The sequence below is a fragment of the Silene latifolia genome, chromosome 3 (genome assembly GCF_048544455.1).
Source record: "Silene latifolia isolate original U9 population chromosome 3, ASM4854445v1, whole genome shotgun sequence".
NCBI lineage: Eukaryota > Viridiplantae > Streptophyta > Magnoliopsida > Caryophyllales > Caryophyllaceae > Silene > Silene latifolia.
The window spans coordinates 118,218,075-118,235,715 of NC_133528.1; the positions used below are offsets into that span (position 1 = coordinate 118,218,075).

Below are 17,641 nucleotides of genomic sequence, written 5' to 3' on the forward strand. Positions count from 1 at the left end.
TCCTCTAGAGTCTTGATGGTCCTCTCCGTCTGGCCATCTGTCGCAGGATGAAATGCTGTACTCATCTTTAAGGTAGTTCTCAAAGACTCTTGCAACTCTTTCCAAAACTGTAAGATGAATCTCGAATCTCTATCAGACACTATAACTTTAGGCACCCCATGCAGTCGAACCACGTTTTTCCGATAAGCCATAGCTAACTGTGTCTTAGTCCATGTATCTTTCATTGGCACAAAATGAGCTGACTTGGTCAGTCGATCCACTATAACTCATATCATGTTGTTACCCTGTTGACTCTTCGGTAAACCCACGATAAAATCCATAGAAATGGACTCCCACTTCCACTCAGGTACCTCAAGAGACTGAATCTTACCTTGTGGTCGTCGCTGCTCCCCTTTTACTCTCAGGCATGTCAAACAACGAGCCACAAACTCAGCTGTTTCTTTCTTCATCCCAGGCCACCAGAAAGTCTTCTTCAAATATTTGTATAGCTTGTCACCGCCTGGATGTACCGAGTATAGTGTGCAATGAGCCTCTATCATGATCATCTTTTTCAATCCTCATCATTAGGAACACACCACCTCCCATCAAATCTCACACTATCATCTGTATGAATAGAGAATCTAGACACTGTCCCTTTCTCTACTCCAGCTCTGCACTCCTCAATCTTGGGATCCAACGCCTGTTTGCTGCGAATATCATCATAAAGGTCTGGTTGCACTGTCAAATTGCTCATAGCTTCCCCTTTCTGGATCATATCTATCCCAAACTTCCCCACCTCATCTCTCAATCTCATCAAAGATATAGCTGTGCATAAAGAATGCACACTCTTCTTGCTCAAAGCATCTGCAATCACATAGCCTTTCCCTTCATGGTATGTAATATCCATGTCATAATCGCCAATCAACTCATCCATCCACCTCCTCCGTCTCATGTTCAACTCCTTTTGAGTGAAGATGTACTTGAGACTCTTGTGATCTGAAAATACCTTAAAGGTCGCCCCATATAGGTAATGTCTCCAAATCTTAAGAGCAAACACAACTGCACCCAACTCTAGATCATGTGTAGGGTAGTTCTCCTCACAAGGCTTCAATTGCCTAGAAGCATAGACAATCACTTTCCCATTCTGCATCAACACACAACCCAACCCATTCTTTAAAGCATCCGTATATACCTCAAAATTCTCACTCCCTTCAGGCAATGCTAAGATTGGAGCTGTGTTCAAAGGCTCCTTTAATGTTTGGAACGCCATCTCACAACTTTCATCCCAACGAAACCTGTTCTCTTTCCTCATCAAGGCTGTTATAGGTCTAGCTATCTTGGAGAAATCCTTAACGAACCGTCGATAATACCCTGCTAAACCCAAGAAACTCCTTATCTCTGCCATATTTTTTGGTGCTTCCCACTTGGTAACTGCTTCAATCTTCGCAGGATCCACAGCTACCCCTTTCTTTGAAATCACATGTCCCAGAAAAGCTACCTCCTCTAACCAGAACTCACACTTGGACAAATTGGCATACAACTGATGATCTCGCAAGGTCTGCAACACAATCCTCAAATGCTCCGCATGCTCCTCTTTAGTCTTAGAAAAGACTAAGATATCATCTATAAAAACCACCACAAACTTATCCAAGAACTGACTGAAGACCCGGTTCATCAAATCCATAACACAGCAGGTGCATTAGACCCAAAAGGCATTACCACATACTCATAATGACCATACCTCGACGTGAAAGCTGTCTTTGGTATGTCCTCTTCCCTAATCTTCACCTGATGATAACCCGACCTCAAATCAATCTTAGAAAAGACTGCTGCACCACTTAACTAATCAAAAAATCATCTATCCTTGGCAAAAGATACTTGTTCTTTACCGTCACTCTGTTCAGCTCCCTATAGTCGATGCACCATCTTTCTTTTTCACAAACAGAACTGGTGCTCCCCACGGTGATACACTAGGTCTAATGTATCCCCTCTCAATCAGATCATCCAACTGCTTCTTAAGCTCCTCTAACTCCTTAGGACCCATACAGTACGGTGCCTTAGAGATTGGCCCCGTCCCCGATTTTAGCTCAACACTGAAATCTATCTCCCTCCTTGGTGGCAACCCCGGATCTCCTCTGGAAAGACATCTGAAAACTCTCCCACAACTGGTATCTGCTCAACTATCAGACTCTCCACTCTATGATCCCTCACATGGCACAAGATCAACGGGCACCCTTTCCTTAGGTAGGACTTCAAGGTCACTGTTGCTATCAACTTAACTTTGGGTTTGACAACAACCCACAGTAAGACACACTAATCCCCTTAGGACCTCTCAAAGAGACTTTCTTTTGATGGCAATCTATCTTAGCCTTGTACTTTCCCAACTAATCCATCCCAACTATCATCTCAAAACCATCTAAAGGAAACTCCAACAAGTCTACAGGTAGATCAACTTGCCCAAATATCATGGACACACCTCTATACAACCTCCCACAAGATACAGACTCCCCTGAAGGTATAAAAACTTCCTCTCTTATAGACTCATACTCACTCAAACCCAACTGTTTAACATGACTCGATGATACAAACGACTGTGACGCTCCCGAATCAAACAAAACAAAGGTATAAACACCATTAACAAGAAATGTATTGATGATAACGTGAGTATCATCCTCAGCTTCTTTCTTCTCCATCATAAACAGCTTGCCACTGGTTTTTTGTCCACCTCCCTGGATAGTACTAGCTGAGGTACTCGGTTTAGCACCCGACCCCTGGTTGTTGTTGGTGTTTGTAGCCGGTTTCTGATAAGAATTACCGCCATTGCGGTTAGCTCCACCATTGTTGCTTTGACCTCCCTTGTTGTTCCATGACCCAGCCGGCTTGTTACTAGCATAACTCTGTGTAGGACCCTATGAGAAACTCCCCTGTGACGGCCTCTGGAAACCCCCACTCATCGCACTGGTGCACTCATGTCTCTTGTGGCCTACTCCGCCACAGTTATAACAGGTCATACCCCAACTACCACCACTACTACCACGGCCACGCCCGTATGAAGCCCCAGCACTAAACCCTGAGCCCGATGAATATGCTGTCACATGATTATGATTACTCTTATTATAGATGGACTGACCACCCCCTTCACTTTCAGCTTTCCTCTTCTCAGCACCCCTCTCCTTGGCCATCTTAACCAACCTCTCAGCCCTCCCAGCTCGCTCATAGACTTCCTTTACATCTGTAAGGACTCCCACCGGTAGCTTCTCATAATGTTGGGGGTCAACCCCTTCTCAAACCTCAAAGCTAAGTTCTCTTCACTCAACCCCATATCCTCAGCATATCTGGATTTCTCATTAAACTTGCGGTAGTACTCAGCTACCGTCATATCAGATGTCATCTTAAAATCATTGAATTCCTCTCTCAACTTACTCCTTACATGTTCCGGCACAAACTCACGTCTCATAGCTTTCCTGAACTCATCCCAAGGTATTGCAGGTAGCCCCTACTTCATATACATCTCCCTAGCACCCACCTTAACCTTATCCCACCACTTACCGGCCGCTTCCCTCAAATAGAACGCAGCTTGTTCCACTTTAAACTCCTCCAGGCAATGAACTAACTCAAGAATGTTCTCCATCTCTCTGTGCTAATTATCCAGCAAAATTGGGGCCCCGGTTCCCTTATACTCTTAGGGACTGAACCTAGCTATGTGAATGATGATCTTGGAGTGATAAACCTCCTTATCCTTTCCCACTCTTTTCAAAGCTTATGTAAGAGCATATTGGTGCTCCAACATCTTCACTACGTCATCAACCGTCATACTCTCAGCTCTAGCATACAAGGCGGTTCTTTTCGGCGGCATCTTGTAATTATATAAGAGAAAGGTAAACATAAACACTCATACCATATCCCAAAACATGCATACGACCTTTATAAAACCCACTCGATCGAGCCCCTATACCTACTCGATCGAGTTGCCCCACCTACTCGATCGAGTACCTCGACTCGAGAACCTGATCAGAAAACTCCCCAAAACACACTCGATTGAGCTGACTAGCCACTCGATCGAACTGACCCCACTCGATCTAGTGCCCCTACCTACTCGATCGAGCGTCCAAAAACCTGCTTCTGCCCAGAAAACATAAACCTACCTACTCGATCAAGTCAGACCCACTCGATCGAGCCTCTCACCTACTCGATCGAGTGCCCCCCACTCGATCGAGTCATGCAGACTCGTATAACTACCCGCATACTTATCTTTCTTCCCAACTTTATATACTACCAGCATAACGACAAAAACAATATATGCATATATACGCAACTCTTTATATATTGAAACAAAACAACTTTACTTTCGTATTTCTAACATGTCACATTATAAAACAAATAACAGGCTTCATTCATCCAACATACAAGTCACATACTCATCACCTATTTTTATTCCACACCTCATATCCTCCACATTCATAGATCCACCGATTCACCACATGTTATTATGTAAATATGCAAACAAGAAAATAACACATCACGATCCTGACACGCACCCTATGTGACCCGTTCAAAATTGTAGGGCGAGTTCGTGACTTTAGGACATCTCCCAAGCCTTTGCATTAGCTCCTAAAACTTCTACCCCGGGTTCATTTTAATTTGACTCCCTATGTTTATTAGGTTCATTGGTTACAGGTTTCAGGATCGTCGCTCTGATAGCACTTTGTGACACCTCCATACTCCAAGTGCCTTACCAGGACCACTTAGGTATAAGAATGTCACTATCTCGGTTACTCGAGGCAATGATAATTATAAGATAATGAACAAACATAATTTAAAGATAAAATACAGTTTAAGTGATTACATGTTCAAAACCCAAAACAGTTAACTGAAATACAAAGTACTCAAAAGAATGTATACTAGCAAAACTGTCACAACTATAAGACAACGTCTGACACAATGGAAGACTCTTCTAATAGTCACGTGATGACTTATCCTTGCTATCCCATATGCATCATATCATACCCGCTAAATAACTGCTCACCATCCCCGAATGGATCACCACAGTTTTTAAAACAAATAACGAGGTCAGTACTAATTACACGATACAAACCACAATGAAACAAATGCCAAACAACTCATTCAACAAATCATTCCCCAGTCTCCATAATCAATCTCCACATAACTGATTACACACTAAAGTGTGTAGTCCTGCCAGAGTACCCATCGCAACAAGTACTCTACACCGCCAGTGGGGGACCGCAACCGTACCCACCAAATCCCCGCTTATCAACCACTGAGCGATAAACCCAAGTTTCTTTAATGTGCACATCCCTCCTGTGGCGGGTTCCACATGAGGCGAACCAAGGGTGTGAAGCCACTCCCGCACGTGACTCCACTCAGTCAGGGACGCGCCCCGAATATCACAGACAATTATACAACAACAATCAACAATATAAACCAACAACCGTCACAATCACCAGCAATATAATTAATCAACTATCACAATACAACCACCACACACATCATGTAATTAATACCGAGTTGAGAAACCCTACCTGGAATGCAACACGAAATCAGATGATCTAAGCAGCTACTCAGAATCTCTCCTCAACAAAGCCTCCTCCTATACATACATATATACATATTATCGCTACCGTAACCACATAATCATAAAAACCCCCAAATCCCCAAATTAGGGTTTAACCAACATTAACCAAATGTTATAAAAATGATATGTAGAACTTACCCATGATGCAAGGATCACAACGGTATAAAGAACAATGAAAACCAACACCTCTAGCTCCGAGGTTTGCTAATAATGCGATGAGATGAAGCAACGTAACTTAGATATTCTCCTTTTTGTGTTTTTAGTTTTGTAAAAGTGTTTTAGGTAAAAGATGACGAAACATTATATATTAATTCACATTATTAACAAACCCGTCGCAATTCACCCGTAAACCGACCTACTCGATCGAGTAAGTCACTTACTCGATCGAGTGACCCTTACTCGATCGAGTGCCAAGCTTACTCGATCGAGTACTCTACATGCAGACTACTGTTTTGCATAAAATCCAACTTACTCGACAGAGTAAACCCCACTCGATAGAGTACCCTAAGACTCATAAAACCGTAGTATTACACTCAAAACCCATTTCAAAACCTCACTTCGAGTCAACACTCCTACAACTACACTACGGTTGTCTAGGACAAACATTTCAAAACTTTGTCATTTTCAAACTTCACTTAACACAGTGGCACACTCCCACTTCACAAGTTGAGTCTTTTCTTTGAGTAAGTGTGCTAGAGTGGTCGATCGTGTTCTGATTCGTCGTCGATCTCTTATCCAGTTTCCAAAATGCCTGAAACTAGTACCACAAGCGACAGCGTTCAACCCCCAAATGGTAATGATCAAATCCTAGCTGCGATCGCTCGCCTCCAAACAACCCAAGACCAAGTTTATGATCGCCTCAACACAATCGAAGGCCGAATTGTTGCTGTAGAAACTACACTCCCTCCTGCAGAAGATGATATTCCTAGTGAATTTGTGTATGATAACCTTCCACCTTATGTTGGACAACCAGAAATCAACCCTCCTACTGAAGCTGAGAAGCGACTCCAATACTTAGAGGAGCAACTAATGTACCTCAAGGGAGACAATATCTATAGAGAAAACAATCTCAAGTATGAGGCCGTGAACGCCAAATTGCCAACCAACTTCAACATGACTGACATCCCGAAATTCAAGGGACATGAGAACCCTTTGAATCACATTCCCACTTTCAAAGACTATATGTCTATCAAAGGCATCAAACCTGAGATGTTCCTAAGGATCTTTCCTTCATCTCTCGACACCATCCCTAAGCAATGGTTCTATTTCTTATAGCACAAGAATATTACCACTTGGGATGATGCCACAATCGAATTTGCTAAACAATGCGCGGATAATGCTGAGATCCAAGTCAACATGCGTACTTTAGAGGTTCTTACCCAAAATGAGAAAGAAGGCTTCACCGACTTCCTAAGTAGGTGGAGGTGGAGGAAGACTAGCACACAACTTGTTGAGCGTCCAGATGAAGCTACCCTTGTGGAAAAATTCGTGGATAACTTGAGACCCATTTATGCAAACCACTTGAGGTACCAAAACATTAAGACCTTCAAGGATTTAACTGTGCTAGGGACGAGAATTAAACATGACATCCGTAAAGGGCTGTTATCCAAAACGGTGGGTCGTGGATATCAAAGTTCAACGAGTCGTTCTTATAACTCTACTAGCAAGACTGATGAGGTTAACCTTCTCGAATCATCAAAGAAGAATAACCCACAAAGGAAACATTGGCGACACATACTCCAATGCTTTGAAAAGGTTGATAAAACAGGGTACGCTCCAACCCATAGGGCCTACACCTGACCCAGAAAAGAAGTCCAAGTTCTGGGACGAAAATTCATACTGCGAATATCATAGAGATAAGGGACACGATACAGAGAAGTGTTACAATCTAAAGCATGTCCTTCAGGATATGATCGAAGATGGTCGTCTACCCATACCTCCTGGAGGTAAGCCTAATAATACTCAGAATCCTATTGGAGTTCTGATGATTACAAATGAAGAATCCACCTTGGACTGCTCACACCTTATATCTCCAATCAAGGGGGAAGTCAACGGAATATGGACAGATATCGATGAAGATGTCTACCTCCAGGATCTTCCCTTGATCAAAAGTGCCGAAAGTCTTACGGACGAGATCATTACCATGATACTTCAGGATGACCATTTCAACCCTGCAACGTTAATCACCAAAACCAATTCAAATCAGCAAAAAGGATGGAGAAAGTCGATCAAGTGGACAAACAACCAAGGAAGGCTCTTCAAAGCCACCACTGGAGAAGGACAGATGTTCAAAGGAGAACCTGAATACAACGAATTCGAGTCAGAGTCGGAGTCGGAGTCAGAATCGGAGTCTGAGTCTAGAGAAGTTCCTAGAGAGTCTCCTCTTGTCGTCACTCCCAATCCCCTTGTTTCTCCTAGCATAGCATCGAGTATTAACAATAGCTTGGGAAATGACCCAGACTTAATCGAATTGCCTCCCTACATAGCTAAAGAAATATTACAAGAGGGAGAAGGGGCACCAGTTATACAGTGCACTGAACCCATCAACGTAGGAACCGAACTAGAACCCCAAGAACTTAGGATAGGGACAACCTTAAGACCAACCGAAAGGGTCAGTTTGATAGACCTCATGCATGAGTTCAAAGACGTTTTCACTTGATCCTACAAAGACATGTCAGGGATCGACAGGGATATTGCAGAACACAGAATTCCAATCAAACCAGGTTTCAAACCTGTAAAACAGAAACTTCGTCGGATGAGGACAGAATAGGCTCTTAAAATCAAAGAAGTCGATAAACAATTCAAAGCCGGATTCATCAAAGTTTCCGAGTATTCAGGCTGGGTGGCTAACATAGTACCCGTGCCTAAAAAGGATGGGCGAATCCGAGTTTGTGTTGATTTTTGAGACTTAAACAAAACAAGTCCCAAGGACGATTTCCCTCTACCACACATCGATATATTGGTAGACAATACAGTAGACCACCCATTGTTGTCCTTCATGGACGGATATGCAGGATATAATCAGATCAAGATGGCCATAGAAGATATGCATAAGACTACAATGAGGCACTTATTGCTATACTGTTATGCCATTCGGACTAATCAATGCCGGAGCAACATATCAACGCACTGAGACCACATTGCTACATGACATGATGCATAAATAAGTAGAGGTGTACGTCGATGATATGATTGTCAAGTCCAAAGATAGGAAGGGGCACATTGATAACCTTCGCAAATTCTTCCTAAGACTGCGAAAATACAACACGAGGCTCAATCCTCAGAAATGCGCATTCGGGGTAACATCAGACAAGCTTCTGGGATATGTCGTCAGTTAAATAGGAATAGAAATTGATCCATCTAAAATCAAAGCTCTAATCAAAATGCCATAACCTGAGACAGAGAAGGAGGTTAGGGGATTCCAAGGCAAGGAGCAATATCAGAGCCGATTCATATCAAAGCTTACTATGATCTGCGAACCCAATTTCAAAAACTCAAGAAAACAGATCACACCATATGGCACGATCACTGTCAAAAGGCGTTTGACAAAATTAGGGAGATACTAGCCAAGCCGCCAATGCTCATGCCTCCTCAACGAGATCAACCTCTTGGTTTATATCTCACAGTAACCGAAACAGCCATGGGGGCTATGCTCGCACAAACCGTCGGAAAAGAATAAAGAGCTATCTACTACCTTAGTAAGAAGTTCTTGGAGTATGAGTGCAAGTACACACCTCTCGAAAAGACATGCCTCGCTCTTCTGTGGTCAACGAAGAAACTACGCCACTACATGCTTAGTTACTCTGTCAAGGTGTACTCCAAAATGGATCATGTCAAATACCTCTTCAAAAGACCCGTTCTCAACGGACGCTTGGCAAGATGGACCTTAATGCTCTCAGAGTTCGATCTTAAATACGTACCTCTGAAGGTTATAAAGGGGCACGCCGTTGCCGAGTTCTTCGCGAATAATCCCATCAACGACACCCAAGCAGTAGACACGTGGTCATTTCCAGATGAGGATATACTACAAACCAACGTAGATTCTTGGGACCTTTATTTTGATGGAGCATCGAACCTAAGAGGATTTGGAATAGGAGTATTGCTCATTTCTCCTGAAGGTGAGCATACGCCACTCTCTGTCAAACTCGACTTCGAGGTGACAAATAACACGGCAGAATATGAAGCTTGCCTCATTGGGCTACAAGCAGCAGTAAGTTTAGGCATCAAAAATCTTCGAGTTCACGGAGACTCATCCTTGATCATCAACAAAATTACGGGATCTTGGAAAATTTGAAGTGAAAGTCTAGCACCCTATCAGGATAGAATAGATCAAGTTGTCCAATTCTTCGATCAAGTGACTTATCTACACCTACCTCGAGAAGAAAATCAGTTTGCAGACGCTCTTGTAAAACTTGCATCTCTAATTAACATGCAGACAACATGGTAGAAATGCCTTTATGCATAGAATGACGATCGGAACCAACCTATGTACACCAAATTACAGATGAAGAGGAAAACCCAGGGAAACCTTGGTTTTAAGCCATTCTAAACTTCAAGCTCAATGGTACATATCCACTAGATATGGATAAGAGGAGACAACGCGCCATATGCCTACTAGCTTCTTAATATCTCCTCATGCAAGGAGAATTGTACAAAAGAACACCTCTTGGTGTAGTATTACGTTGCGTTGATCATTTACAGGCACAAAAAGTGATGGAAGAAGTTCATGATGGAGAATGTGGCCTTCACATGAGTGGACCAATCATGGCAAAGAAAATCACGCGTCTAGGATATTACTGGACTACAATAGAATCAGATTGCATCAAGTATGTCAGACATTGCCATAACTGCCAAATCTTCGGGAATGTACAACATGTCCCTCCTTCACTACTCTACACTATGACATATCCTTGGCCATTTTCTGCTTGGGGAATCGACATCATCGGGAAGATCACTCTAGCCAGAACAGGAGATCACTGTTTCATTTTGGTGGCTATCGACTATTTCACCAAATGGGTCGAAGCGGCATCTTACACTAGTCTCTGAGCCAAAAACGTGGCAAAGTTCATACAACCCAATATCATTTGTCGATATGGTTGCCCACACGAGATCATCAGTGACAATGGATCACATTTCCAGGCTGAGACTAAACAATTGCTAGCAAAGTACAAAATCAAGCACCGCCATTCCTCGCCATACAGACCTCAAACTAATGGCACGGTAGAGGCAGCTAATAAGTATGTCGTCACAATCCTCAAGAAAATGATCGACAATTATCGCGATTGGCCCAGTAAGATATCGTTCGCATTATGGTGATATCGCACATCAGTTAGGATGCCTACTGGGGCTACTGCTTTCTATTTAACTTACGGCATGGAAGCTGTGCAACCAGTTGAACTAGAAATCCCATCCTTACGCATTCTGCTCGAAAGTAAAATTCCAGAAGCTGATTGGAAGAGATATAGATATGAAGAACTCGTCCTCTTGGATGAACGAAGTTTGCGCGCGTTACATAATGTGAAAACATATCAGGCTATAAACATCAAAGAAGGAGACTTAGTCCTCAAATCAGTTAGAACTCTTCTACCTGTCGATCCACGAGGAAAGTTCAAACCCAACTGGGCCGGACCATTCTTAGTCAAGTCCATACTCTCGGGAGGTGCGGTTAGGATCACAGACCTAGATGGGAATGAATTTGCTAATCCAACTAACCTCCACCAACTGAAACGATATTATGTTTAGCGTAGGACAAAACACGCGCCTCGCGTAACACCCACGTGACGCTCATGCGACACGAAATAAAAATGGCCGTTGGCCCGCTGAAATAAAGCTTATGTCACCTTGCTCTTGCATTTTGATGATTCGTCATCCTCATATCATCAAAAATCAAGTTGTATTTTAGGAGTAAGTAAAGCTCATGCTTATTTTCTAGTTCACTACAAGCTCTTGCTTAGAACAATTATTCTTTTACATTTACTCGAACTACACGCAAGGGTTTGATTTTATTTTTTAAATGAATACGTAGGCAATCCTTCACAGGATACAACCCGTTATTTTAAATGTAAATAAAAGGACATTTGCATTTGCATTTGAAATTCGACAAGAATAATAAAAGAAAATACAATAGTTTCATAGCTAATTAATCTTTTATTCATAAGTAATAATAATACGCCACATAATATAAAATGCTAAAAAATAAATAGGCTTGGATTCTAAAAACCCCGCAATTTATCACAAATAATAATAATAATAATAATAATAATAATAATAATAATAATAATAATAATAATAATAATAATAACAACAATAATAATAACAACAAGAGTAGTAACAACAATAGTAATAGTAATAGTAATAATAATAATAATAATAATAATAATAATAATAATAATAATAATAATAATAATAATAATAATAATAATAATAATAATAATAATAATAATAATAATAATAATAATAATAATGATGATGATGATGATGATGATGATGATGATGATGATGATGATGATGATGATGATGATGATGATGATAATAATAATGATGATGATGATGATGATGATGATAATAATAATAATAATAATAATAGTAATAATAGTAATAATAGTAATAATAATAATAATAATAATAATAATAATAATAATAATAATAATAATAATAATAATAATAATAATAATAATAATAATAATAATAATAATAATAATAATAATAATAATAATAATAATAATAATAATAATAATAATAATAATAATAATAATAATAATAATAATTAGGCTACTCTTCCATCTTTCCTTTGCCACTGTCATTTTTATCATACTTCTTGTCTCGACCACGAGTCGGGCGCTCCGGTACTATCGCAGACCTAATCAACAAAGGTCTCTCTCGCGGTCTAGACTTACCATTTCGATCCACCACCATCTCTACGGCAGGAGTGGTCTTCGGTTTCTTCGACGGATGAACGACTCGGAATCCGGCCTTTTCCTCCCCCTCAGTCAAATACTTCTGGTTCTCCTTTGCTACCTCACGAATCTTGTAGTCAACAGGCTCGCGCTTCCTCTGAGCCCACTTGAGGGCCCACTCTCGACGAATCTCGGTAGTATGTGCCAATGCAGTCTGAGAAACAGTGTCAAGCTTAGGGATCTTCTGCTTAAGGCCCACTTGCCTCATCAATCTCTCCGAGAAGATGCATATCATGAATTCCAAGCCAGGAATGCGAACTGACCGAGTAGGATCTAAAGATGAGACTTCAGTGACTGACCTGAGATGCCACCATGGCACAATCCATCAGATCAAAGGACCTCCTTTATCCTTCAATTTTTTCTCCCAATAGTTGCAAACCCGAGTGAAGTCCACCATGTAGAGCCTAGTTCTCATCGCAATTGACCGAGCATGATATCTTGGCATGTTAACTGGGGGCTCAATCAACCGCAGACGCTCCATGAGCCAAACCTACAAAGAAGACGGGAATTAATGCCCAACCAAAAAAATGGTTGGCATTGAACAAAGAGAGAAAACAGGTTCTTACTTGCAAAATGATAGGACTTCCCAAATGAGGAAGCTTGCGGTTGGCTTTTCTATTATCCAGCCCCAAAATGATCTCTCTTAGGCACAGTTACGCTGGGCTCTTGCGCAGCTCTATCTTTTCAACCAAGCTCAAGTAACGAGGATCCCCTCTTATTTCCTTATCAACATGCCCTTGGAGGACATAACCATGCGGTAGGCAAAATCCGAACGCCCTATGCCTTGCCACATAAGAGATAGAAGGGTCTTCTCTGTTTATGAATCGATCAAAAAAGTCAAACATACGGACCCCTTTTGAGGTCACAAGATGGTCAACCTCAGCCTTAGTCAGTCCAAGCAAATCTGTAAATTTACTTTTGTACCTTTGAGAGCTAGAGGGTATGGCAGGCACATTTTCTGGATCTCATCCTCCAATTGCAGCAATTTCCTCAGGGGAAATGACAGGTATTGCCTCCAAGAAAGACAAAAACATGGAAATTAGGATCCCAATATTCAAGACAAGCATCCAAGAAAGGTTTCACAACCTTCACCAAATTGAGACTCAAGATTGATCCCAAATTAAAAGCACTCATGCCATGCTTCTGAACGTTTGTAAACTCATTTGTCCACTCTTTGAGACGGTTTTCAAAGGCATCCATAATTTGTGAATATTTCTATGAAAATAGGAGACTTTTTGTGAAATAGACGGAAGATAGACGGAGGAATTATGTGAATAAAAGCTTCCCCGATGTCTCTATTTATACTAAAAGCTGTTTCCTAAATTCCGTCAGAACTGACCAACTGGGGAAGTGACGCAGCACCTGCCGCGCCTCTTCGAAGGGTCGCGGCTCTTGCTACGCCTCTTCCCCAGAAGGATTTCCGTGATTTTCCGCTTTGGATCTTTCCTAATTTCTTTTGGGTATAATTTCCTATTCCTATAGGTTATTATTTTGGTAATTCCGTCAATTTTTTTTTTTTGCAAGAATAGCAAGCCATATATTCATCCTTAAAGGGAATAAAAATGGCAATTTATTACAAAGTATATCCAATAACTTAGACTCTACTCTAAGCGTTTAAGTACTATAACATCTCATGCTCCTCATAATTTCCCAATACATGGAATAGTCTGACACAAACTATATATTGAACTCTTCGTAGCAGGTACTCAACATCATGCTCTAATCCTCGGAAGATTCTGCAGTTGCGTTCCTCCCAGAGGCTATACAGCAAGGTGTGCAGACAGCCCAAAAACCATTTTGTCTTCCAATGTCTCCGAGCTCGCCTGCTGGATATCCAAGCTATTTCCTTGCTCAAATAATTTGATCGACCCAATATGTGCATCCATTGCAATAGTTTCTGCCACACTAAGTCTGAATAAGGACATCGAAAGAAGAGGTGCTTGTGAGCTTCAAGTGCAGCTTTGCATAATGCACATTTGTTTACTATGATCATTCCCTTCTTGTTCAATTGATCCACCGTGGCTAATTTACTTTGCAAAGCCAATGTCATGATAACATTGTGTTTAGGCAATACTGCCCTTGTCCAGACAATCTTGCCCCATCTCACTTGCCTCTCCTTCTCTCTAATTTGTTCATAGACCAAAGACAAGCTAAGCTTTCCCTTTCTGACACAAGTCTGCAGTATTGCTTTTACAGCATCAATAGTACCATGTTTTTGGAGCAAATCATCTCTGACCTTAAGGATACTCTTCCAACTTTCAGAATGATAAACCTTTGGAACCACAGTCCAGAAACTACCTGTCTTAAGGTTGTACAGATAGTTCCAAGCTGCCCAAGAGCTATCAGAGTGCTGGTCTATTTCCCAGATCCACTTATAGAGTAGATATTTGTTCCAGGCCAGAATCTCTTCGATATTGAAACCACCCTCCTGCACAGGTTTACAACAAGTTTCCCAACTTTTCATAACCAGCTTTTTTGTGCCTTCCTCTGTATTCCATAAAAAGTGCCTGCAAAATTTGATGATCATTTTGAGTACTCCTTTTGGTATCAATAGAGTGGAACACCAAAACTATTCTAACCCAAATATCATTGTATTAAGTAGACTGATTTTCCCAGCATAGGAGTCTCGGTTGACCAGTGATTTAGAGCTTTCTGTACTTTTGTAAGTAGGTTAGCAAAGATTGTTTGTTGAGCTTTCCTTCATTCAGAGGTACACCCAGGTATCTGAAAGGGAAAGTACCCTCCACATAACCAGTGTTCCTCAAAATTTCCTACTTCAAATTATCCCTTACTCCACCCATATAAATGTTGGTATTCTCTGGATTAGCTTACAATCCTGAGATTTGAGCATAGTAATCCAATGACTGAGTTACAGCTGCAATAGAAGGAGTGTCTCCCCTAACAAGTATCATCAAATCATCAGCAAAAATCAAGTGGTTCAATCCAATTCTCCCACATTTTGGATGATATGAAACTTGATTTTTCTTGTGTATTCCTCTGAGAATTCTTGAAAGAATTTTCATGCTCATAATAAAGATAAAGGGAGAGAGGGGGTCCCCTTATCTTAATCCACTGTTGCCTTTAAAGAATCCCACATTATCTCCATTAATCTTGAGGCTAAACCAGGTAGAAGTGAGGAAACCCATTATCCACTTTTGGAACTGAGGAGGAAACTTATAAATCTTAAGCATTTTATCAATGAACCCCCATTGAAGTGAATCAAAAGCTTTTTTAATGTCAACTTTAATGAGGCATCAAGGGGAAACACCTTGTTGTCCATATCCTTTCATCAGAGATTGAGTGAGCATGATATTTTAAAATATGCTCCTACCAACTACAAAGGCTCCTTGTTCCTTGCCCACAAGGTGAGGCAGTAATGGTTTTAACCTGCCACAAAGAACTTTGCTGATTGTTTTATAAAAAAACAGTACAATAAGCTATAGACTGGTAGTCCATCACAGTATTCACCACAGGTTTTTTAGGTATCAAAGCCAGTAGAGTAGTGTTAGCTGACTTAGACAGCTTCCCCTTCTGAAAGAACTCCTGAATAGCATTACAAAACTCATGTTTATTCAGTTCCCAATTCTTCTTAAAGAACTGTGCTAAAAACCCATCTTGCTCGAGACTTTTTGTTGAGTCAATAGAGAATAGTGCCTCCTTTATTTCAGAGATCTCTATAGGTTTACAAATATCCCCCCAATAAGTGTTGTCCACTGTAGGACCTTCCAAAAAGACATCATCAATTGGAGAAATGGGACTAGTTTGACCCAAAAGCCACTGATAATAATCAACAAAGGCACAGTTCACCTCATGAGTGCCTTCTCTAACCCTGCCAGTTCTATCATGTATCCTTCCCACAATGCATTGGTGCTTCCTAGCCCCTAATATTCTATGAGGAGATTATCATTTCCCTGGATCAGGTGGCTCCTCTTCCAGAGTTACCACCAGCTGTGTCTCCAAAGAAACTTCCTCTTCCTGTAGAGCCTCAAAAGTATTCTGTATGGGAATGCTAGCACTCTTCTGAACTAACACAATTAGTTCCACTCCACTGTTACTTATCTTAGTACCAGCAGTGCTCTTTAGACCTAGCTTATGGCTTTCTGAGCCCTTCCTCTTTTTTATTAGCTGGAGAACCCCCCCCCCCCCCCTAAAATAACAGAAGTAGAGCTTAATCCCAGACATTCTAAGCTCATTGGTGTTGTTTTAGAAGATGTCTGCTCAGCTAACTTAGGCGTAATTTAGCCTGGCACATGGCATTCTGAGTCCTGAGCAACTGTGGCTGGAGGAGTGACAGCAGGTTGGACTGGTCGATACTCCTGCACAACTTTCTTTGCCTGCACAGTCTCAGCAAACTTCTTATTGATTTTCGTGAATTTGCAGTGTTCATTAGTATGACCCAGTTTCCTACAGCAATAACAGTAATGTGGCAGCCATTCATATATGATTCTCTGCTGTGTTATGCCATGATATGGAGATGTGAGCTGTAGTGTTGTAGGCAGATCATCTGCCACATCCACCTCAACCAAAACCCTGGCAAAGGATAACTTAAATTTGAATGTGGTAGGTAAGTCTGCAAATAATGGTTTCCCAACCACACTTGCCATCTTACTCAAAACATTCTCAGACCACATAAACGGATCCAAGTCAGGAAACAAAATCCAAGCAGGAACAATGGAGATTGAATCCATCTCCTTGGAGAAAGTAGGTGTCCATTGTTTAAGAACTAGAGTGCTTGAACCCATATTCCATGGTCCCACCTTTAAAATTTCATTCATATCATGTGCTGAGAGAAATCTAAAGCTATACCACCCTTTCTTATAATACTGGACTATAGGCCTGTCAATATTTTTCCAATATTTTTGGACAAATTCATCAACCTGTTTGAGTTTTGGTTTAGCACCCAGAAAATTCCCCATAAGAGTGTTATGCTAGAATTTTATTCCATCTTCTACATCCTCCTCAATAATCTCAACAGTTCCAGATTCAGCATTCATATCACAATAATGGAGACTCATCCCCTGTTTAGGTTTCGCAATCGCCGTAGCCCATGGTTTTGAGAATCCAATTCCAAGGTCTGTCTCAGTAGGTGTTACCCCCAAGTTTGAGGGTGCAA

The 17,641-nt window shown here is 41.2% G+C and overlaps 1 protein-coding gene across 1 annotated transcript; it reads right to left on the bottom strand.

Annotated features, from left to right (window-relative positions):
• Positions 1–16,766: 16,766 nt before the first annotated feature.
• Positions 16,767–17,444, bottom strand: LOC141649571 (uncharacterized). The gene has a single exon (XM_074458255.1). It carries the CDS (start codon positions 17,442–17,444, stop codon positions 16,767–16,769), a length of 678 nt encoding a protein of 225 aa, XP_074314356.1.
• Positions 17,445–17,641: the final 197 nt, after the last annotated feature.